At 44.1% G+C, this 21,395-nt stretch overlaps 2 protein-coding genes and 1 non-coding gene across 6 annotated transcripts in view; 2 read left to right on the forward strand and 1 right to left on the reverse strand.

Moving 5' to 3' along the window:
* The window catches only part of LOC133506726 (myosin-9-like), a 28,223-nt gene extending 21,126 nt beyond the window's left edge, over positions 1 to 7,097 (forward strand). For both annotated transcript variants that reach the window (XM_061831136.1, XM_061831137.1), the window contains 12 exons: positions 408 to 560; positions 671 to 919; positions 1,001 to 1,213; positions 1,289 to 1,501; positions 2,655 to 2,816; positions 2,916 to 3,044; positions 3,139 to 3,227; positions 4,032 to 4,155; positions 4,234 to 4,442; positions 4,534 to 4,642; positions 6,109 to 6,281; positions 6,456 to 7,097. In XM_061831136.1, the coding sequence (XP_061687120.1) occupies positions 408 to 560; positions 671 to 919; positions 1,001 to 1,213; positions 1,289 to 1,501; positions 2,655 to 2,816; positions 2,916 to 3,044; positions 3,139 to 3,227; positions 4,032 to 4,155; positions 4,234 to 4,442; positions 4,534 to 4,642; positions 6,109 to 6,281; positions 6,456 to 6,564 (1,932 nt within the window). In that variant the 3' untranslated portion in view covers positions 6,565 to 7,097. The remainder of the gene's footprint in view (positions 1 to 407; positions 561 to 670; positions 920 to 1,000; positions 1,214 to 1,288; positions 1,502 to 2,654; positions 2,817 to 2,915; positions 3,045 to 3,138; positions 3,228 to 4,031; positions 4,156 to 4,233; positions 4,443 to 4,533; positions 4,643 to 6,108; positions 6,282 to 6,455) is intronic.
* A 2,227-nt stretch (positions 7,098 to 9,324) lies between these two features.
* Positions 9,325 to 20,849, forward strand: LOC133506559 (mitochondrial glycine transporter B-like). 3 transcript variants are annotated; one of them, XM_061830820.1, is made up of 8 exons: positions 9,325 to 9,645; positions 9,735 to 9,859; positions 14,249 to 14,373; positions 14,548 to 14,632; positions 16,330 to 16,509; positions 16,601 to 16,769; positions 16,854 to 17,017; positions 20,455 to 20,849. In XM_061830820.1, exons 2-8 carry the CDS (start codon positions 9,845 to 9,847, stop codon positions 20,518 to 20,520), a joined length of 804 nt encoding a protein of 267 aa, XP_061686804.1. In that variant the 5' UTR covers positions 9,325 to 9,645; positions 9,735 to 9,844; the 3' UTR covers positions 20,521 to 20,849. The 3 variants fall into 3 exon arrangements, with proteins under 3 accessions (XP_061686804.1, XP_061686803.1, XP_061686805.1); XM_061830819.1 differs by having other exon boundaries at positions 9,328 to 9,645; positions 19,021 to 20,849; XM_061830821.1 differs by lacking the exons at positions 9,325 to 9,645; positions 9,735 to 9,859 and adding an exon at positions 12,014 to 12,085 and having other exon boundaries at positions 19,021 to 20,849.
* A 348-nt stretch (positions 20,850 to 21,197) lies between these two features.
* Positions 21,198 to 21,270, reverse strand: trnar-ccu (transfer RNA arginine (anticodon CCU)). The gene has a single exon. It is a non-coding gene; the product is annotated as a tRNA-Arg (tRNA).
* Between the last annotated feature and the right edge of the window lie 125 nt (positions 21,271 to 21,395).

Raw genomic sequence — 21,395 nt, forward strand, 5'->3', positions numbered from 1 at the left:
AGGAGAATAACTTCTGTCAGTTCATTTTCCATGCAATTGGTTCTATGGTGACATTTTTGGCATCACCTAAAATTTTCAGCAAATTGTAATTCTGTCACAACATGCATTTATTCTTCACATTTGGAAGACGTACAGTAAATGTAGTCGTGTACGTGTTTCCACTGTCCTCATTAATAGACAAAGAATTATTTTAAACAACTCAAACGTGTACTGCATGGCATTTGGTAGGTTTTCTCCCAGAAATGATGAGAGCCGACTTGTGGATGCAATTATGCAGTAAAACTTGTATTTTGGTTGACATTTGTAAGACTGAATTGTGACACCTCTCCATGGAAATGATTAAAAAAAAAAAAGAAAAACTCAAGGCCTGTGAGTTTTTCCTCACGTTTTTGTCCCTTGAATTGCAGGAGCTGCTCCAAGAAGAGACCCGGCAGAAGCTGAATCTCTCCACGCGCTTGCGGCAGCAGGAGGAAGAGCAGAACAACCTGCGGGAGCTGCTGGAGGAAGAGGAGGAGAGCAAGAGGAACGTGGAGAAGCAGGTCTCCTCGCTTCAGGCCCAGGTTCGCTACACGGACAGTCGAGTTTGTTCTCTTGCGTCGTACGCACTCAGCCACATTTGTTTTTTTTTTTTTTTTTTTTTTTTTTTTTTTTTCCTCCTGATGCTCCTCAGCTGGCTGACATGAAGAAGAAGTTGGACCAGGAGACGGCCAACCTGGAGAGCGCGGAGGAGGGTCGCAAGCGCGTCCAACGCGACACGGACTCGTTGCAGCAGCAGCTGGAAGAGAAGACTGCCGCCTACGACAAACTGGAGAAGACCAAAACCCGTTTGCAGCAGGAACTGGATGATCTCATGGTGGACCAGGACAACCTGAGGCAGGTGGTCTCCAACCTGGAAAGGAAGCAGAAGAAATTTGACCAGGTATTACTGACGCTCACAATAGACCTCAAAGGTAATCCTCTATTTTCCTATTAAGTCTCAATCACTCTCCACTGACTGTAGATGCTGGCTGAGGAAAAGACCATCTCCAGTCGGTACGCCGAGGAGCGGGACAAGGCCGAGGCCGACGCCAGGGAGAAGGACACGCGGGGGCTGACCCTGGCCCGCGACCTGGAGACTATGACTGACCTGAAGGACGAGTTGGATCGGGCCAACAAGCTGCTCAAAGCAGAGATGGACGACCTGGTCTCCTCGAAGGACGACGCGGGCAAGAGTGTAAGCCGGAGCGCCGCAGACGCTGGAGGAGAATGCGTTTTTAGCACTGTGACTCCAATCTTTCATCTTCCGTAGGTCCACGAGCTGGAGCGGTCCAAGCGGGTCATGGAGCAGCAGTTGGAGGAGATGAGGGTTCAGCTGGAGGAGCTGGAGGACGAGTTGCAGGCCACTGAGGATGCCAAGCTGCGTCTGGAGGTCAACATGCAGGCCATGAAGGCCCAGTTCGACCGGGACTTGCAGGCCAGAGACGAGCAGGGTGAGGAGCGGAGGAAGCAGCTGGTCAAGCAGGTTAGTAAAAGTAAAAAAAAAAACGGCATTGCTGTATGTTTGCATTAAATTTGGAGTTTATAATAACGACAACAGTCCGATTTCCGGCAGTATTTCATCGGTATTTTTCACTCTAACATTTCATAGAGAAGCATATTATTTACTACGTCATAGTTCTAACTTATAGACATATGTACGTTTGCCAGTATGGCGAAAGTCTTGGAGCGAAAAGATGAAGATCGTGCTAGGGAAATTGATTAAAAACCACGGGGTAAAAAAACTTTCAGATGGGCATGGCTTGACAAAAAGTGGAACCGGGCAGACAGGAACGAAAACGGTACCGAACTTGTACAAAAAAGTGGACTTTCCCGGGAAAAAGTGCTGTGCACGCCCTATTCCGTTATGATCAATTATGGAAGCTGAGGAGCAAAAAAAATATCCAGGAAGCACAAAGGTAAGTTGGACATAAATTTCTCATATTATATCAGTGACACTGTTAATATGATTTTTAGGCCTATCTGTAGCACTGGCCCTGTAGATTACACATTTTATCACTCATTTTTATATTTCATAATCTCTTCCACAACCATTATATACTGTACCGTGTATGTGTTCGCTCGCTCTTTGTTTTTTATATATATATATAACAAATTACTTTTATACTTATTTCTGAAGCAGAACTTGTAAGGGCAGTAGCCTATTTGTCTATTATAAATTTCACTGTCTATATTTTTATGTCTGAAGTTTGGCAAAATGAAATTGGTTGTTTGGACTCATATTTTAAGTTTTCAAAATGTTATGATTGCCCTTATATTTACACAGTTAGAAGTAACCAGAGGTCACCATTTAACTGTTTTATGAAAAAAAGTGTGCCCAATGAGGGGCATACCCCCCAATGCACGCATTGCTGAAGGCAGACATTTTCAGTGTTTTTCCCAAATTGGTCATTTTCATCCGTGGGTGTTCCATACCGCAGCAATTGTTTAGTTGCAAATGGTTACTCATTCCAAAAATGATAAACCATTTACAATGCAAAATCTCAAAAATCTCATTGTCTGACACTACAGTGAGTGTGAGTCAGTTGTTTTCTCACTTAAAAGCAACTGGACTAAAATGAATTCAGAGGTTACTTTCTGAAGTCAAACCATTTTTTTTTTTTTTTTTTTGTCTTCAGGTTTGTGGGATGGAAGTGGAGCTGGAGGATGAACGCAGGCAGCGCTCTCAGGCGCTCTCTGCCAAGAAGAAGATGGAGCTGGACCTGGCAGAGCTGGAAAACCAGATCGAAGTTGCCAACAAGGCCCGTGACGAGGGCGTCAAACAGCTCAAAAAGATGCAGGTAATTTTTTTTTTTTTTTTTTTTTTTTTTTTTAAACCCCCGTTTGTATCAGGACACAAGTGTCGCATTGTTGAATCATGTGTACGTCCAACTCAAAAGGCCCTTATGAAAGATCAACTGCGGGAGCTCGAGGACCAGCGGCTTTCCCGTGATGAAGCGGTCAATGCGGCCAAGGAGGTGGAGAGGAAGCTGAAGAGCCTGGAGGCGGACGTCCTGCACTTCCAGGAGGTTCCAAAGTCCAATTGATATTTTCATTTTGCAAAATCCAATCAATTTTGCCTTTGACTGGGTTTGTGCATTTAGTGACTTCTGCTCCCTACAGGATCTCGCCACTGCCGAGAGACTAAAGAGACAAATCCAGGCGGAGAGAGACGAGCTTCAGGATGAGATTAATAACAGCAACAGTAAAAAGTATGATTTTTTTTTTTTTTTTAATAAAATAAAAATGGATGTAGCAGCTCCAAAATTGAAATCATGTCTGGAACTTTGGCTTTTTTATGTGCCACCAAAGTGGAAAGGAAAATTATAAACATGGAACCATTAATGGAATTTATTGTTCAACCTAGGAAGAGACTTATTAATATTCCCTCCACTATTATTAACCTGGTGGAACAGCTGGTAAAGCGTTGGCCTTACAGTTCTAAGATCCCAGGTTCAATCCCGGACGCACCTGTGTAGAGTTTGCATGTTCTCCCCGTGCCTGCGTGGGTTTTCTCTGGGCACTCCGGTTTCCTCCCACATCCCAAAAACATGGAATATTAATTGGACACTCTAAATTGCCCCTAGGTGGGATTGTGACTGCGGCCGTTTGTCTCGATGTGCCCTGCGATTGGCTGGCAACCAGTTCAGGGTGTTCCCTTCCTCCTGCCACTTGACAGCTGGGATAGGCTGCAGCACTCCCTTCGACCCTTGTGAGGATAAAGAGCAAAAGAAAATGGATGGATGGATGGATATTAACCTCTACCATACTCATAAACACTTGACTCTTAAAACATGTGAATACCCCCAAAGCTGAAGTTAAAGTGATTCTTGTTTTTCATTTCAAATCCATTGTGAACTGGCTGGAAGTTTCTGGTTAAGAGCCAACATATAATTTTTAAATTCCTGCTTTATTGTCCTAAATTCCTGCTAATACCCATGGAAAGTCTCCAACTCTGAAACTTCCAGTAATTTTGCAACCTTTCGTTGACTGTTGCGTTTCATTTTGTTGTTCAGTTCTCTGCTGACCGACGAGAAGAGGCGGCTGGAGGCTCGCATCGCTCAGTTGGAGGGAGAACTGGACGAGGAGGTGCTCAACACGGAGATGGTCAACGACCGTCTGAAGAGAACAACGCTGCAGGTAAGCTATATTTTTGGAAATATGAAATGATTCAAAAGGAATGTTTGTAAGCGCGTGGCTTCACTTGCCGTCATTTAGATGGAGCAGCAGACCACGGAACTGGCCGCCGAGCACAGCAACGCCCAGCGTCTGGAAGGCGCTCGTTCCCAGCTCGATCGCCAGAACAAAGAGCTGAAGCTGAAGCTGCAGGAGCTTGAGGCCACCATCAAGTCAAAGTACAAGTCCACCATCGCCTCCCTCGAGGCCAAGATAGGTCAAGTGGAGGAGCAGCTCGACGTCGAGTCAAAGTGAGTCCGGGTTGCCTTTCGGCAAAGAAAATCTCATGCAAACGTTTTCCTGTCGTGAGCGTCCGCCGTTGATGTTCCTTTTGCAATTCAGGGAGCGTCAGCAAGCGTCCCGGCTGGTCAGGAGGACGGAGAAGAAGCTGAAGGAGACCATGTTGATGGTTGACGATGAGCGGCGCAACGCGGAGCAGTTCAAGGACCAGGTAAACTGACGCACGCTTTTTCAGTTTGCCACCAGATGGCACTATTTCTTTTCAATTTATAGTTTGCAATTACTAGTGGGTGTCAATGTGGTGAGATAGGAAAGAATCACTGATGGAAGGCTACTACATTTTTAATGTAGTAGAGTATCACTCTGTATTTGCCTAGAGTACAGTACAGCTGTATTTAATCTTTAAGAACAATGTTATTTTTGTAAATGTTTTGTCACTTTTTGTTCTGTTATTCTGACATTAATGTGGATCTGGTTTTGTGTGTGCACGCGTGCAAAACAAATACACTTTGCAAATATTCCAATTAGCTTTTTTTTTTTTTTTTTGTAGTTTGCGCATGTACCATTTTAGACCAGTGTCTCAAACTGTCCCTTTTACTGTCTAATTTTAGATGTCACACTTCATGTTCTATCTTAAATTGCATGTCTTTCCTCCCCATCCTTTCACAATTCTCCTTTCATTGGTAATTTGTACAGTTTACATTTTTTTTTAAGTTGTTAGATTAATTTGCCTTTTGAGAATTCCTTTTAAGCCATCTCAAACTATAGCCAGATTTGTTGTCCTATTATTTTCTTTGAGGTAATAATAACTACATTCGGATTGCAGAAGGTGTCCTTGGTTTTGTACCATCCATCCATTTTTTTTGCCGCTTATCCTCACGAGGGTCGCGGGGAGTGCTGGAGCCTATCCCAGCTGTCAACAGGCAGGAAGCAGGGTACACCCTGAACTGGTTGCATGCCAATCACAGGGCACAACGAGACAAACAGCCACACTCAGATTCACACCAAGGGGCAATTTAAAGGGTCCAATTAATGTTGCATGTTTTGGGGATGTGGGAGGAAACCGGAGAAAACCCACGCAGGCACGGGGAGAACATGCAAACTCCACACAGGCACCACTGGGATTCAACCCAGGTCCTCAGAACTGTGAAGCCAATGCTTTACCAGCTGATCCACCATCCCGCCTGGTTTTATACAGTTTTTTTTTTTTTTTTTTTTTTTTATAAACACCCCCCCCCCCTTGACACTAAATCTGTCCTTAGTCAGTGAAGTTCAAATCACATCCACATATTAATTCTAGCTATATGGCCAAAAGGTTTTGTTTATTGCTCTGCTGTGTGCACTTTTTTTTTTTGTGTGTAGGGTGTGAAAACTGTTAAATCATTACCTTTGACCTTTCTTCCTTTGTTTAACATCTCTATTTTTGTTGTATTTGATAAATTAGTATTGGCAACCCTCTTTTTCTACTACAGTATTGGTATAAGAACTGTGCCCCACCTGCGCATTGAACATTTTTTGTCATACTTATATATATATATATATATATATATATATATATATTTTAATTTTTATTTTAAACATTTTTTTTTTTCAAAACATTAAGTTGACGACCTCTGCAAGAAAGGAAATCTAGTTTCACATGTCACTCACACGTGTGCACGCGAACGCTCTCTGCAGGCCGACAAGACTAACAACCGCATGCGTCAGCTGAAGCGCCAGCTGGAGGAGGCGGAGGAGGAGGTGACTCGCTCCAACGCCTACCGTAGGAAGCTGCAGAGGGAGCTGGAGGACGCCACCGAGTCGGCGGACGCCATGAACCGGGAAGTCAGCAGTCTGAAGAGCAAGCTCAGGTTGGTGTACATCGCGACAGCCCCGGAAAAAGCAACAGAACTGCTCTCGGGCACCCGCGATTAAAGCCAATTTTAGAGATTTTGTTTTTCCTTTCGCGTTTGCATTTTCACTGGTCAGATCCTGAGCTGTATTCGTTTGTGTGTGTGTGTGTGTGTGTGTGTGTTATTGTGAAGGCGCGGGGACGTGCACTTGAACATCCGCCGCGCCATCAATCGCTCAGGACTGGAGAGCGACGAGGAGCTGGATGTATCCGCTGAGGCCTCGGAGCCGGCTGCCGAGTGAGCCCAGGAATCGGCACAGAACGATAGAGAAAATATTCCGATTGCAGTCAAAATGCAATGATAGCGGGATCAAAAAGTCATGCCAAGATATAATTATGCAATATTCTGGCACGGAATTGTATACCCTTCGATTCCTGTGTAAAACGGCAACATCTCGTTGACTATTTTTCTACTAAAAGGGCTTTGCGCGTTGTACACCGATCTTTATTGCTGCAAGCTTTGCTTGAATGACTCATGCTTTTTTTTTTTTTTTAAACATACTAAAAAAAATTGTTGGTGCAGGGGGTTCATATATGGCGTCAAAACTGTATAGCTTCTAACATATTACCTCAACTATAGTGGTGGTGGGTTTACCATTTCGCAGCAGTCTGCACATTCTGTTTGCCAATGAATTTTGAATTCTGCGCAAACTTGAACACAGCGCTGCATCAAGTACACCCAAAAAAAAGCACGATGTATTTTCGCGACAATCGTACGGCTGGTCTTTGTCTTGTCAAATGCCTTCATGGATATAATAAAACAAATAAATGGTGACCACGTGTGTGTTTAATGAGCGTTAGTCGCTGACCTATAGGGTCTGGATAGCGCATACACATCTCGTGGTGTGTGATTGGTTGAAGCCAGTTGGCCGCCATCTTGGTACTCCCAAAACGTGTGGAGGACATGGTTTACAGGTTAGATTATGGTGGGGATTTTCTCAGTTTGGCATGTAGAATTTAAAACTGGTTGTGTGAGCTTGACTTTTTTTTTTTTTTTTTTTTTTTCTCTGGTAACATGAAGGATTTTCAATTCGACTTGGAAGCCAAAAAAGTCTAAGTGCAAAGGGAAGACATAGAACACCGTGACTAGCAAGAAACCTTGGATGATACCTAGGGCCGGATTTCTGTGATGTTAATTTTTTCCAAAATACGATGTGAAGCACTATCATCATAACATAGTGAAAAACTAAGCATTTTTTTTTGTTGTCATAACATTACATTTCAAGTCAGTGAGATATATTTTTGGAAATATGGACTCTCAATGGGAAAATACATGCAAACTGCATTGTTCTTTTGTCTCTGTGATGTCCTATTTCAAAATTTAAACTTTTCCTCTCATTTGGAAAATCAAATTCAATTTGGAGAGTTCTGTATTATGAAATTATTCAAAAAAAATTCCACAAAATGTGTTTTCTTAGCCACTGATGAAGTTTGGGAAAATATATTTTTTTGCAAAAAATCGTTGGTCTATAAAGGTGAAGCAGAGAGTGAACAGTAAACAAAACTTTGTTCACGTGAATTAAGATCATCAGAAAATTTAAAAAAAAAAGTAACCTTTACAAAGGTTAACAATGTCAAAGTAAATCTTTCTAACTTGTGGAATGTTTTCCTACAGCCACGGAACTGGCGATTAACGCGCAGGTCGTCATGGTTGTTTTGGGAGTATCAAGATGCCAGATATCTGCTTTCGGCAACTTCAGCTTTGGTGGGCGATGAGCGATCCAGTCTTTTACGTAACATAATTACCGTGGTTTCTGGCCTATAGAGCGTACCTGATTATAAGCCTCACCCATTACATTTGGTACATACATAAGCCGCACCTGTGTAAAAACCCCAAGTGCCCACGTTGAAACAAGATATTTACAAAGAAAGATGGTACACAGCGTTTTCAAACTTTTAATACCTTAGCTTAGCTTAACATAGCAACAACACGGTAACACGAACAGGGCTGGTTTAAAAAAAAAACTGTAAAAATCACGGAAACAACGGCAGTAACACAGCAGCAACATTCTAGCAGTGTTAACGCTTAGCGCTAACAGGGCCGATTTAAAAAAAAAAAAAAAAACATACCGGTAACAGTCACTTCCTTGGCACTTATATTCCACTGGTCTCACTCTTACCGTTTCCCCTCTAGTGCCCCCTTGCGCCCATTAAAAAATGCACAAATTAGCCGCAGGGTTGAAAACCTGTGGAAAAAAGTCGCGGTTTATAGGCCGGAAATTACGATACATGTTGCAATCCATGGTGTAGTGGTACAACATGCTTGACTGTGGTCCCAGCACTCATGCAACCCTTGTGAGGGTAAGTGGCTTGGAGGATGGAACCCATCGAAGAGATGTGTGAGATGTGTCCCTGAGTGCTTTTTGTGTACATAAATGCGCCGAATCTTACTACAAACCTACGCCAACACAGAGCTAAAGTATGTAAATATTTCTTAGGCTTCTACCCAGCAGGCACAAGACGTGGATTTTACGTTGAAACAACATCCAGGTCCAACATCGAAAATTCGTTGTTTTAATAGTGTATTTGTAAATTGCGACGACGTCACAATCTAACCTAGAATCAACATTGTCTTTCAACGCTGAGACAACATTGCTTTTACTTTGTATTCGTAAAGTGCATCGACGTGACAATCCAACATAAAATCAACGTAGCCAAGCTCCATGGAAATTGAGCCATTAAAACTATAGATTGAAACCTTTATTATGCAGTGTCAAACTACAAACAATTACCCCACAGTAATACATGTTTAACATTTAGAACAAATAACTTTTTTTCTTAAAGTATAGGCCATAAATACAAAAGATTTTACAATCAATGTAATTTAGCCCACTCATTACATTGAACTGTATACCAGGGGCCCAAATGTGCAACGTTTTTAAAGGATGTTTTGAACCGCTTATGATTACGTTGTAAATTGCAGACACATGGATGTTGTGGTTTTATTTTGAATTTCCACAACTAAATGCTTTTATTTTGAAGTGTAGCGTTTAGCAGTCAGGTCTAAAGTTGAGGCGGAAATAAGTTTACGGAAGGGGATCCACTCGCTGTCAGTCTTCGCTACTGAAGTCTCAAAACGAGCTTTGGCGGCACTATTTGTTTAATTTGTATTTCAGCGTTGGCTGCTTGCAACTATTGTATGTGGCCATATTGGTAGAAATTGCAAGATTTCGAAGTTGTCGCAACGCAAAAGAAAAGAAGAAGAAGAAGAAGAGACGTTAACTTTTTCGTGTCCGCCCCCAAACAACAACAACAACAACATGTCGTTTCTGAAGATATTTGGGGTGAACACCGACTTCGTCACACCTTAACTCGGCTCGCGGGTGAGTGCTGCCCGTCGGACTTTGACCGCTTTCGGCTGACCACGGCGTTAAGCTTGTCCTTCACGTTTACCATGCCGGCCGGCTGCTAGCATTAGCCGAAGCTAGCTCGCCGCTGTCCCACCTGCGCAGCGACGTCAAGACGGGTGCGGTCAGCGAGAAGGATCCCGCCGGCTCAGCATCCAGCTCGACCGGCGTGAGGATGGAGTTCGCCGCGGTGAGTGTGCATCTTGAAACCCAGCAAACCCAGTTGTTAGCGGGGGTTGAGGGGAGCAAGACCGGCCGCATATGGCATACATTTGGAAGCAGGACGCACCCTTTGTATGTATTGTATTAACAAAAATAAGAATGACATACATTTAACACTCCTCAGATAAGTGTTAGTAGCTCAAACGAGTTAATGAGGCTCCAAAATCAGGCTGAATAAACATCTAAGATTCCCTTTCTACCCACAAAACAGCACATTCATCCCAGTTTGTTCTCATCTTGGCCAGGCTGGTATGAGTGTTTTGGTGCAAATTACCACATTTGGAAAATATTCACATGTATTGATATAAATCATAATTTCTGAACAAATATTAGTCAATATTGCAATTTCAACATGATTCTGTTTTCCTACTTTATGTCCCTTTCAGTTGAAGATGAAATAATTCTATTTTTTCCTAAATTTCCTCATCATCTGGAAATCTTGACACCCTCAACTGACTTATCTCATCATGCAAGCTAAAATATACGATAGTTTGTTTGTAAAACTTAAACTAAAGTGGGAACTTTAGAAAGAGGGTGTAGTTGTCATCCTGCTTTGTAAATGTACAGATACAAATACACAAGTCGTGGTTATGCATAAAAAAAAAACTTCTTTAGAACTGCAGTTGTTAGCTGATATTTTTAAGGCTGTCACTATAAATATTACTAGTATTGATCGAATGATACTACCTCCCCCCCATCACTATTTAAAAAAAAACTACTGAGTGTATGGTATAAATTTGGTGTATAGAATTTTGGACACTTAAATGTTAGATAGCTAGCATTTGTAATTCGCTTCACCATTTTAGGTGAAGACATAGTAACTACTATTCAGCTTAATCTTAATGACTTGTACATTACCTTTGTCTTCAACATCCCTTCCAGATTTTTTTTAGAGGCGTATCTTCTTTTTCTTCTTCTTTTCCTTTCTGCTTGCCCTGATTAGAGGTCACCACAGCGTGTCATCTTTTTCCATTTCAGCCTATCTCGTTCATCTTCTTCTGTAACACTCACTGTCCTTATGTCTTCCCTCACCACATCCATCAACCTTTTTTTTTTTTTTGGTCTTCCTTTCGCTCTTTTGGCTGGCAGGTCCATCCTCAGCACCCTTCTACTAACATACTCACTTTCTCACCTCTGAGCATGTTCAAACCATCTAAGTCTGCGATCTCTAACCTTGTCTTCAAAACATCCAACTTTGGCTGTCCCTCTATTGAGCTCATTTCTAATCCTATCCAACTTGTTCACGCCGAGCGAAAACCTCAGCATCTTCATTTCTGCTACCTCCAGTTCTGCTTCCTGTTGTCTCTTCAGTGCCATCGTCTCTAATCTGTACATCATGTCCGGCCTCAACACTGCTTTTTAAGCTTTGCCCTTCATCCTAGCGGAGACTCTTCTGTCACATAGAACACCAGACACCTTCCACCAACTGTTCCACCCCACTTGGACCCGTTTCTTCACTTCCTTACCACACTCTCCATTGCTCTCTATTGTCGACCCCAAATATTTGAAGTCGTCCACCCTTGCTTAGAGGTGTATCCTTGGCCAAAACTGTATCTTATCTGCGCAGCAAGACAGTAAAAATAAAAAATCCACAGATGCTCTCGGGTGCCAAACAGCGAAATATATGGTGGTCCACTTGCACATTGTCTGTTCTCAATAAATGTTTGGACCAATAAAGATTTTGAAATAACACCTGATGATCTCTTAGGACACATCACAGTGTTTGGGAGTCAGCGCCTCGGAGGTTCCACCGAAATGGACGCATCCATTAATGGGCTCCGTAGATGTATTTTAAGTCCACGCACCTCACAGCGCGGCATGCCATGACTCATGTGGTTTGACAAAGATGCGGTGCAGCAGCAGCGGTTGGGGGGTGGGGGGCGCACATGTGCGAGTGTGTTTCTGCAAGATAAAGATAGAAGCCCGTGGAAAGCGTCGCCCGGATTATAAACCGCTGCTTTTGGGGGCCAAACTGGGGGAGGGCGGACGACGAGCTAGCCTCAGAAGATCCTTTTTTTTTTGTGTGTGTGTGTGTGTGTGTGTGTGTGTGTCTGTCTGTGGTAGCCTGTGGTTCATGCGCTGACATGCACTTTGCGACGGCACCATCGCTTCATAGCGTAACGTGAACCGGGCCAACATGCAGGAAAAACACCAGCCTCCTTCCGGCGCAGGGCCAAGCAGCTTGGGGGGGAAGGTAGGACGCACAAGTGGAGTCGTTGACCACGTTGACGCTCCCTGATGTATTTGTGTGCCGGTTCACCTTGAACAGTCCCAGCCCGTTTGTCCGTGAGACTGCATATTTTCGTCTCCACCCCGAATGCTCTCCATCAGCTCAATTGTACCAGAGGGCGTTGTTGTCGTTTTCTCGTGCTGCACAACATCTCACCATTATTGCGCATTTATTTTTTCACTTGTGGGTGTTTGTTCGTGTATTCTGGTCTCTTTATATTTCTGCAGCACCACCTTGATATCACACTTTTGTATAGCGTCCATCCTCCCATTATTATACAGCAAAACCCTTGCCATTCCCACTTTGTGTGTGTGTGTGTGTGTGTGTGTGTGTGTGTGTCTTTCCAGGTCAGTTCAGCATGCTTGACATCCTACCTTGTGTGTGCGAGTGTTTTTGTTTTCATGCAGCACAACCTTTGACTTTTGTGTCTGTGTTTGTTTGTTTGTTTGTTCTTGTCTTTCCATCTTTGTACAGAACATCCATCCCACCTTTATAGAGCTCATGCACCTACGTCACAAAATCACGTGACTCTTGTTTACCTCGCCATATTGCCGGTCAAGCTAAGCATTGCTCAATGCTAAGTCGGTTGGAGACGACACGGAAATATGTCTTGTAGCATGACATCCGGTCTTGTCCGATACCGTCAGACATTTAGAAGGCGAAAATAAACGACGGTACGTGGAAAAATGAGATAAACTCGGCATAGAGGACTTGTATTAAATGCCGAAGTCGATGTTTTCACCGATAGGAAATTGGACTGTTAATTCACTTCCGCTTGTCATGGACAATTTGATCTCCACATGGATCTGGTGAGCAAGTCGTCGAGATTTACACGGAAAAGTTTGAAAGCGCAGAAAAGTGTGAATGCATGTAAATACGTTGTTGCTGGATTTGTTTTCATCAGGAATAAATCCCACATAGCGACGCTTTTGACGGCTCGTGATCGCGGAAGCATGTTCAGCCACACGTTAACCTTTGCCAATATTTAAATAAATGACCCCTGGTTTTACACAAACTCTCATTCATTGACTATGAGTGGGAAAAAATAGGGGGGGGGGCATAGTCGTCTCCACGGAAGGTACACGGAAGCGATTGCGGCCACACAACCTCCGTAAACCTCTGCAACAGTTTTTTTTTTTTTTAAATACGCATTGTTCTCAAATGAGCGAACTTGGCATTATAAATACTTTTGGGTAATTTGAGATAGAGAAGAATAATTCCTACCTGAAAGGAAGCCATCGCTACACAGGCGTGTGCGTATTTTGGTTGGGCACCATTCATCACGTTTAATTGCCGAAATCCATCGATCTTTTCTGGTCTTTTCAGCTGGTATTCCATTGAATGATCTCTTTGCATATCTGTCTCGTCTGTTGTGGCAACCAACAGCAGAACAAGTCTCGGATATTGTAAATATTCTCCTCCGGTTCAACGTCCCCCACAATGTCGAGCAGCTCTGTTTGACCGGCAATATGGCGCCGTGAAAACGGTGACGTCCCGTGCGCGAGCTCCATAGTGTGCATGTTTATTTGTGTGTTGGTCTTCATGCAGTACAACCCATGTCATCTTTTTGTGTGCGTTTGTGTGTCAGTGAGTGACAGTGTTGTTGATCATGCAGAACCACCTTCCCAATTTCCTTGCATGTTTTTTTTTTTTTTTTCATTTTTATGCAACACAACCTTGACATCTGACCTTTTAAACTGTGTGCGCGCGTGGGAGCGCGTTTCCATGTGTGGTCCGTCTTTGTGTGCATCTTACCCTGCATGCACTCGAGTCAAGCGAGTGGATGTGTGCGCGCAATTTCACCATTTATTGCAGGAATGCGTGCGCATGGACTGTATTTGCACGTGTCTCGTCATCGTCGCTGCGTGGGTGGCACACGCCCTTCTGTCAACAGTCTTTATTCACTAAGAGATAACGCCAAGTAAACAGGGCAGTGACTCACTAGACTGATTTAATTAGGTCAATAAAATGTCACCCCATTGTGATGCTGTTGCCAGCATAATGTTTTTTCTTTTTCCCCTCCCTCTGCTTCCTCTCCTCTTTTTTCCCCCTCTCTGTATGTGCTTTTTTTTGTGCGCCTCCTCTCCTCTTTCACCATCTCTCCGTCCGTTCTTTTTGTGTCCTCAGGCCCATCCAGCTCTGAAAGCCTTCATGTGCGGCTCGCTCAGCGGCACATGCTCCACGCTGCTCTTCCAGCCTCTGGATCTGGTGAAGACGCGGCTGCAGACCCTGCGGAACACCGCTAAGCCAGGGTGTGTTTGCGTTCATAAGAACGAACCCGGCGTGCTCTCCGGGCCCGAGCGAATACGGCCGCACTAAGTTCTCGGTGTCAGTCATCGAGGATGCAAGCTTCTTCACTATACAACTGGATTTCATGTTGCAGGAGCTCAGGTGTAATCCAACCTTCCTTGTATTTTGTCTCGCAGTTCACCAAAAGTGGGCATGTTCAGCGTTTTCATCAATGTGATAAGAAAAGAAAGTGTCTTCAGCTTGTGGAAAGGAGTTTCCCCTGTGAGTAGCAGATCCGGCAAGGCCGCTTTGAGCGTTGGGCGTCGTTTTCCTCACGTCATGCGGTTCAGTTCTGTTTGCCACAGCGCAGGTTTGCATTTTTAAAGAGGCTCAAAATATCCGACCGCAACAAACCGTCAATGTCAAGGTACTCTATATGAACTGCTCTGTGTCGTGTTATTTAAGAAACTGATGCAGCAGGCGAAAACGCAATCTTGTTCAGGGTTTGCTTGATCCAAATTGTGAACTGAACTGAACTGTACCGCCTGGTGGAAATTAGACTTTAAAGTTTACACGGCCAGTAAATTGATTATATTGAGACAAAACAAAAATTCCAAATGAAAGAATGTCATGCGTTACTCCCCAGAGTTTGCGACCAGATAGATATCCATCCATTTTCTACTGCTTCTTCGGGTTGAGTCGCGGGGGAAGTAGCTTCAGGAGAGGCACCCAGACTTCCCTTTACCCTGCCACTTCGTCCAGCTCTTCCCAAGCCAGGCGAGAGACATAGTATCTTCAGCGTGTCCTGGGTCATCCTCGGGGTCTCTTTCGAGTGGGACATGCCCGGAACACTTCACCAGGGAGGCGTCCGGGAGGCATCCAAATCCGATGCCCCAGCCACCTCATCCGGCTCCTCTCAATGCGGAGAAGCAGCGGGTCGACATTGAGCCCCAACCGGCTGACCGAGCTTTTCACCCTAACTCTAAGGGAGAGCCCTGACACCCTGCTGAGGAAACTCATTTCGACCGCTGGTATCGGGATCTTGTTCTTTCGGTTATGACCGACAGTTCGTGCCCATAGGTAAGGGTAGGAAAGTAGATCGACTGGTAAATTGAGAGCCTCTTCGCCTTTTGACTTAGCTCCCTCTTTACCACAACGGACCGATACAAAGTCCGCATCACTGCAGACGCTGCAGCGATCTGTCTGTCGATCTCCCGCTCCATTCTTCCCTCACTCCTGACCAAGACCCCCAAGATACTTGAACTCCTCCACTTGGGGCAGGATCTCATCCCCAACCCGGAGAGCGCACGCCATCCTGTTCCGACCAAGGACCATGGTCTCAGATTTGGAGGCCCCCTCCTTGCTCCGTGAAGGGTTTTGTGTGTCTCGATGATCTACGTTGTCTGGGGCTTCGCGTTCCTGGTAGGGTCACCCATGGCAAAAAGGTGCTAGGTGAGGGGCCAGACATAGCACGACTGTAAAACCCCTATGATGAGCGAAAATGTTGGCTCTTGGTTTCCCTTGCCCGGACTCAGGTCACTGGGGCCCCCCTCTGGAGCCAGGCCTGGAGGTGGGGCTCGAAGGCGTGCACCTGGTGCCCGGGCTCACCGGGGACTTCCCGAAAGGGTAACATGGGCCCCCCCCCCCCCCCCCCTTCCCATGGGCTCCCCACATGTGAGAGGGGCCATAGAGGTCGGGTGCAATGTGAGCCGGGCGACCTTGGCGATCTGATCCCCGGCTACAGAAACAGACAGATATCAGATATTAGAAATCAAATGACTTGACACACCAAAATCTGATTAGAACAAGCCTATCATCATCATTTGTTGAATTTAACGACGTATTTGAAAAAAAATGATAAAGATGCAGCTTTAGACTGTGTAAATTTCTGAATGCAACAGTTGTCAAGTTCATGCGTGACCACAATCGGCAAAGTCAAATGAAGAAGAAACAATGTTGTGTCGCTTTCTGCTCTGCAGTCATTCGTCCGCTGCATCCCCGGCGTGGGCATCTACTTCAGCACCTTCTACTCGCTCAAGCAACATTACTTCCTGGACCGGGCGCCCAACGCCGGCGAGGCCGTGCTGCTGGGGGCCGGCGCCAGAGCGGTGGCCGGCGTCTGCATGCTCCCGTTCACCGTCATCAAAACGCGCTTTGAGGTAAACGTGAGACACCGGAAGGGAACGCTTAACTTGCCAAAGTGCACCGTGGCACTACGGCTGAGGTGAAGTCTCGCTCGTTTGTCCCCAGAGTGGCTTTTACAACTACGTGAGCGTGACCGGGGCTCTGAGGAGCATGTACAAGACGGAGGGAGTGAGAGCGCTGTTCTCCGGCCTCACCGCCACGCTGCTGCGCGACGCTCCCTTCTCTGGGATCTACGTCATGTTCTACAGCCAGGCCAAGAGGACGCTGCCAGCAGGTCGGAACCAACACGATCTCCCAAGAAACTGACGTCATGCCGCTAATGGTGTTTGTTGGTTTTTTTTTGTATTATTGTTATTAGAGGTGACGTCGTCAGTCTACGTGCCCTTGGTCAACTTCAGCTGCGGTGTGGTGGCCGGTGTCATGGCGTCGCTGGTCACGCAGCCAGCGGACGTGGTGAAGACGCACATTCAAGTCCGCCCATCACACTGCAGCACGATGAGCGCTATTCGCTACGTCTACGAGGTGTGTGTACACGCATTTTAACATGCTTAAAATTTGTGAGACAAGACACTAAAAAAAATTGCCTCATGTGTGCTTAATACTCTTATCTGTGGTCTACCTGAGCTATGAACAAATCGGTGGTGATTCTAATTGACTTGAGTCGTGCGTTTGGAATTTTTGCCACATTTGGATTAAAACTAATCAAAGAGTAAGATAGTACAGTGATGCCTCAGTTCTCGACCACAATCCTTTCCAGAACACAGTTCGAGAAGTGATTTGTTCAAAATCCAAATCGATATTTCCCATTACAATTAATGGAAAAAGAAATAATGCGTTCCATGCCTAAAAAAATTAGGCTTTTAAAAATTTTTTTTTTAGCTTTTCCTGATAATAAACTGCATAGTAGAAATACGTGTGTAGTTTAAATACTATTATATAATTAATTTTGCTTAAAATATATGCTTTAGTTGTAGAGTACGCTAGGCTGGGAGTGCATTGCCGTATCTGTAGCGACTCGGCCCCCGGCCTTTTTTTTTTTTATGAACATAAGTGCAGAATAACTTTAAACAAGCAACTTGCCTTCTTTGGAGCCATGATTGGGGGTTAATACTGTCGTCCTCGATAAGAAGAAAAACAACAGTCACTAGCGGTACACGTCTGTGTACAGAGGCTGCGTTATACAGAATAACAAAAGTGCGCTGGGTGGGTTTTTTTTCAGGCGGGCGTTCGAATTGACAATAACAAAACGCGTCATGGGCGGGTCAGGTGCTTGCGCTGTCCGCATTATGTTATTTCCGGGTTTTTTCAGGAGCATTCAAGTATCGATTTTCGTTCAAAACTGAAGCAAAAAAATCTCGACGTTTTCGTTTGAAAATGGGGACGTCGGAGAACCGAGACTTTATTGTACATACTTCATTCTCCCAAGAGCTGCGAAGCCGAGTTTATGCCGGCCACCATTTTGTCTTCTGTGGAACGAGGCGTCCGATGGCCATCTGCGACCCCCGGCAGATGAATTGGATAAACTTGTGCAACATTTATTCAGGACCTCGTAGCAGTTGATTGTCGAGAGCTAGCCAGCTACTGCTTACTTTCACCTAAGCTAACTAGCTGGCTTAACAGAAGCAGATGTTGCCAGCAAGCTGACGTGGATTTATATATTTTACGGCACCGGCACAAGACCAAAACAGACCAAGGCCGGTTAAAGTAATTGTATTTTAAAATACAGATAGATAAGCATTTTGGCAACAGCTGTTGATAATATTCAAATTGGATTTTTCATATGTTGGACAGTGATGTCTTCATTTGGAATAGTGCAAGGATTACCGATACAATTGTGTCTCTCTTGTCATCCGTCATTGTCTATGCGAATCAGGATTTAGACACCAAGTGGCATATACTGTTTGTTTTATCCTCTGCGAAGAAAAACGAATATTACTACGGCTTATTGAGGAGTGAGGCATGACTTTGTCCACGTATATCTGGATGTATGTATTGTACTGCCCCCAGGTTACCAGGGCTGACACACCAAAAGGAGCGGCACAAGTCCATTGATTTGAAGGAAACAATGTGACATTTTTATATTCTATGTAAGCGGCAGAGCATAACAGCTGCTTAAAACGTTGGCCTCACAGTTCTGAGAACCAGGGATCAAATCCCGTCCCGCCTGTGTGGAGTTTGCATGTTCTCCCCGTGACCGCGTGGGTTTTCTCGGGGGATTCCGGTTTCCTCCCACACCCCAAAAACATGCATTGAGGACACTAAATTGCCCATAGGTGTGATTGTGAGTGCAACTGTTGTCTGCCTCTGTGTGCCTTGTGATTGGCGGGTAACCAGTTCAGGGTGTACCCTGCCTCCTGCCCGATCATAGCTGGGATAGGCCCCAGCACTTCTGTGACCCTCGTGAGGATAAGCGGCTCAGAAAATGCTCCAAGTGGGATTATTCCTATTTCCTCCCCTGGCGGCTCCATTGTAGCTGTTTGTGGAGCGTTGAAGACGTAACATTTGCTGTCGGTTTCCTTCCCCAGAAACACGGTCTCAGCGGGTTTTTCCGCGGGGCCGTGCCTCGGTCCCTTCGCCGCACTCTGATGGCCGCCATGGCCTGGACTGTCTATGAACAGCTGATGGCTCGGATGGGCCTCAAATCCTGAAGACCGTGGGCGAGACCTTCAGGAATATCATCGAGCCTGTAGCATAACAGTGTTTTGCGTGTGTGTGTGTGTGTGTGTGTGTTAGATGCTAAATTATTACAACTATGTGTGAAAATGTGTACAATATCTGCGGGTGTGAGATTTTGAACTTTGTAGCAACCTCCCGTGAAGAAAAATGGTTTGGTTTTAAGCTCAGACAATCACAAACACTCACAGATGCATTGTGGAAAGGAATCTTGGCTTATTGTTATACTGCTCTAATATTTTTTATTAGGTCACCGAAACTAATATTTAGTCAAACATCATGTATGTGACTTGGAACTCTTTGAAGACTTTTTCTATTTGTATTTATTATATTTTATTTTTTTCTATACGAAGTTTGTTTTCCCTTCTCTTCAGTCTTACCTAAATAGGGTTCACTGAGCTCAGTATTTCAATTTATTTGCAGCTATCAGATGTTTCCAGAATTTTCATTTCCTGTTGACTAATCGAATAATTGGATGGGGGGGGAGCATTAAAATGTATTGCAAAGTCTTCTGATTAGTGTTTAACTGATTGTTGTTTGTATTGTTTAATTATACAACAAAATCATATGAACAACAATTGAGTAATATTACATGAAAGGGAGTGACGTACTCAAAACTTTTTGACAGTAAGAGCTGCTCTCTGGGTTGTGAGTAATGCGAAGGGCTACTAGTTTGATGCACTTCTGCGACTGCTTCAGGTTTAATTACCTTTCAATTTCATCTTATCAGTACTATGTTTGCAAATAATTCGTTTTGTAATATATTAAACCATAATCTTTTAAATAAACGGATGAAGATTCAGTTACTGGTTCGGGTTCTACATGCCAGGAAATAGGGAAAAATGTATACAGTAGCTTTGTTTTTCAAAATAAAAGCAGATGTCTGCACGTGTCTCATTTTGATGAAACACAAAGTCCACAGAAATCTGACTATTTACTGCGGCTGAAATTGGAAAATTTGGGACAATTTTAAGCACAAAAAAAATCTCTAAATGATTATTTGATTATCACAAAAAGTTGAATCAATTTAATTGATTAATCATTTCACCTTTTGTATTTGCAAGATAGCAAGGTTGATATTTAAATGGCACATTTCCTTCAATAGTGGCTGTGCTCTAATTGGTTGCCGGGTGCGTCTTTTTTTCAAGACGGGAAAGTAAAACTCGCAGTGTGTGTAGCTATCTCGGTTTATTCATAGATTGTTTACACTTAAAATGAATTACAGTGTTGCAGTCTGATTTTGTGACGTAATTGTGCCGTGTTAAATCTGATCTTTTGTTTTGTAGACACGATTAGCGCTCCAGTTGACTGATGCCTCACAACCTAAAATCAAGGCCTCCGTCCTCCGCTAACCTTGACAAACATGTTCGTCCGTTCGTCTTCTGAACGTCTGCATAAATGTACTTTTCACCAGTTACTGGTTAAAAACAACTGACGGCACTTATCATTTATTGATATTTCGTCTGTGCAAACACTGCCAAACACGTGCGCTTCCAGTACACGTTTCTGTCGTTGGCCGTGACATGGAGGCCGGCGAAAAGTGTCTTACTCCTCCTTGAGTGCACTCCTGTCTCCGTCTATGGTGACTACATTGTTGTTGTACATATCTTGTCTAGACAGTGTCGCTTCGGACATTGTGCCTGTCGCTTTCTTTTGTCAATAAAAATACATTTTCAATGAATGTCTTGGAACTGTGTTTCATTTGTGTTTTTTATACAATTATTTAACATGCTGCTTGGCATCTTGAGTATTTCATCCCTCTGCCATTTTACATTGCTTGCATTGTTTCAGGAACATTTTTTTTAAGTTGTACTGAATTCTTCTCCCCCAAAACACACACACACACACACACACTCATTTTACAGATGGCACTTAACCCAACTTCAGGATTTGTGTGAAATCCCAGTAAATAAATCGTGAGCCTGAATTTATTTATGAAATCCGTTTTGAGCAGTGTGACCTTGCGGTGACACAAAAGATTTGTCAAATATCTCCCCCCCCCCACCCCCAAGAAAGCTAAAAATTGATACACCCCAGATGGGACTCGAACCCACAATCCCTGGCTTAGGAGGCCAGTGCCTTATCCATTAGGCCACTGGGGCTCGATGAGTCATAAGTCCCTGAAATTTTATATTCTATACAATAACCGATGTACTATTGCGCTTTCGATCACTTTGAACATTTATGCAAATTATACAATACGTTTTCAACATTTACGCACTTTATA

This window comes from Syngnathoides biaculeatus, chromosome 9 (assembly GCF_019802595.1).
Source record: "Syngnathoides biaculeatus isolate LvHL_M chromosome 9, ASM1980259v1, whole genome shotgun sequence".
NCBI lineage: Eukaryota > Metazoa > Chordata > Actinopteri > Syngnathiformes > Syngnathidae > Syngnathoides > Syngnathoides biaculeatus.

Bases quoted from the DNA above. Each gene is read 5' to 3' on its own strand.
- LOC133506559 (XM_061830821.1), top strand. From the start codon at position 12,029: ATGCAGGAAAAACACCAGCCTCCTTCCGGCGCAGGGCCAAGCAGCTTG. The intron at 12,086-14,248 runs GTAGGACGCACA...TTGTGTCCTCAG, and splicing joins CAAGCAGCTTGGGGGGGAAG to GCCCATCCAGCTCTGAAAGC. The intron at 17,018-19,020 runs GTGTGTGTACAC...TTCCTTCCCCAG, and splicing joins CTATTCGCTACGTCTACGAG to AAACACGGTCTCAGCGGGTT.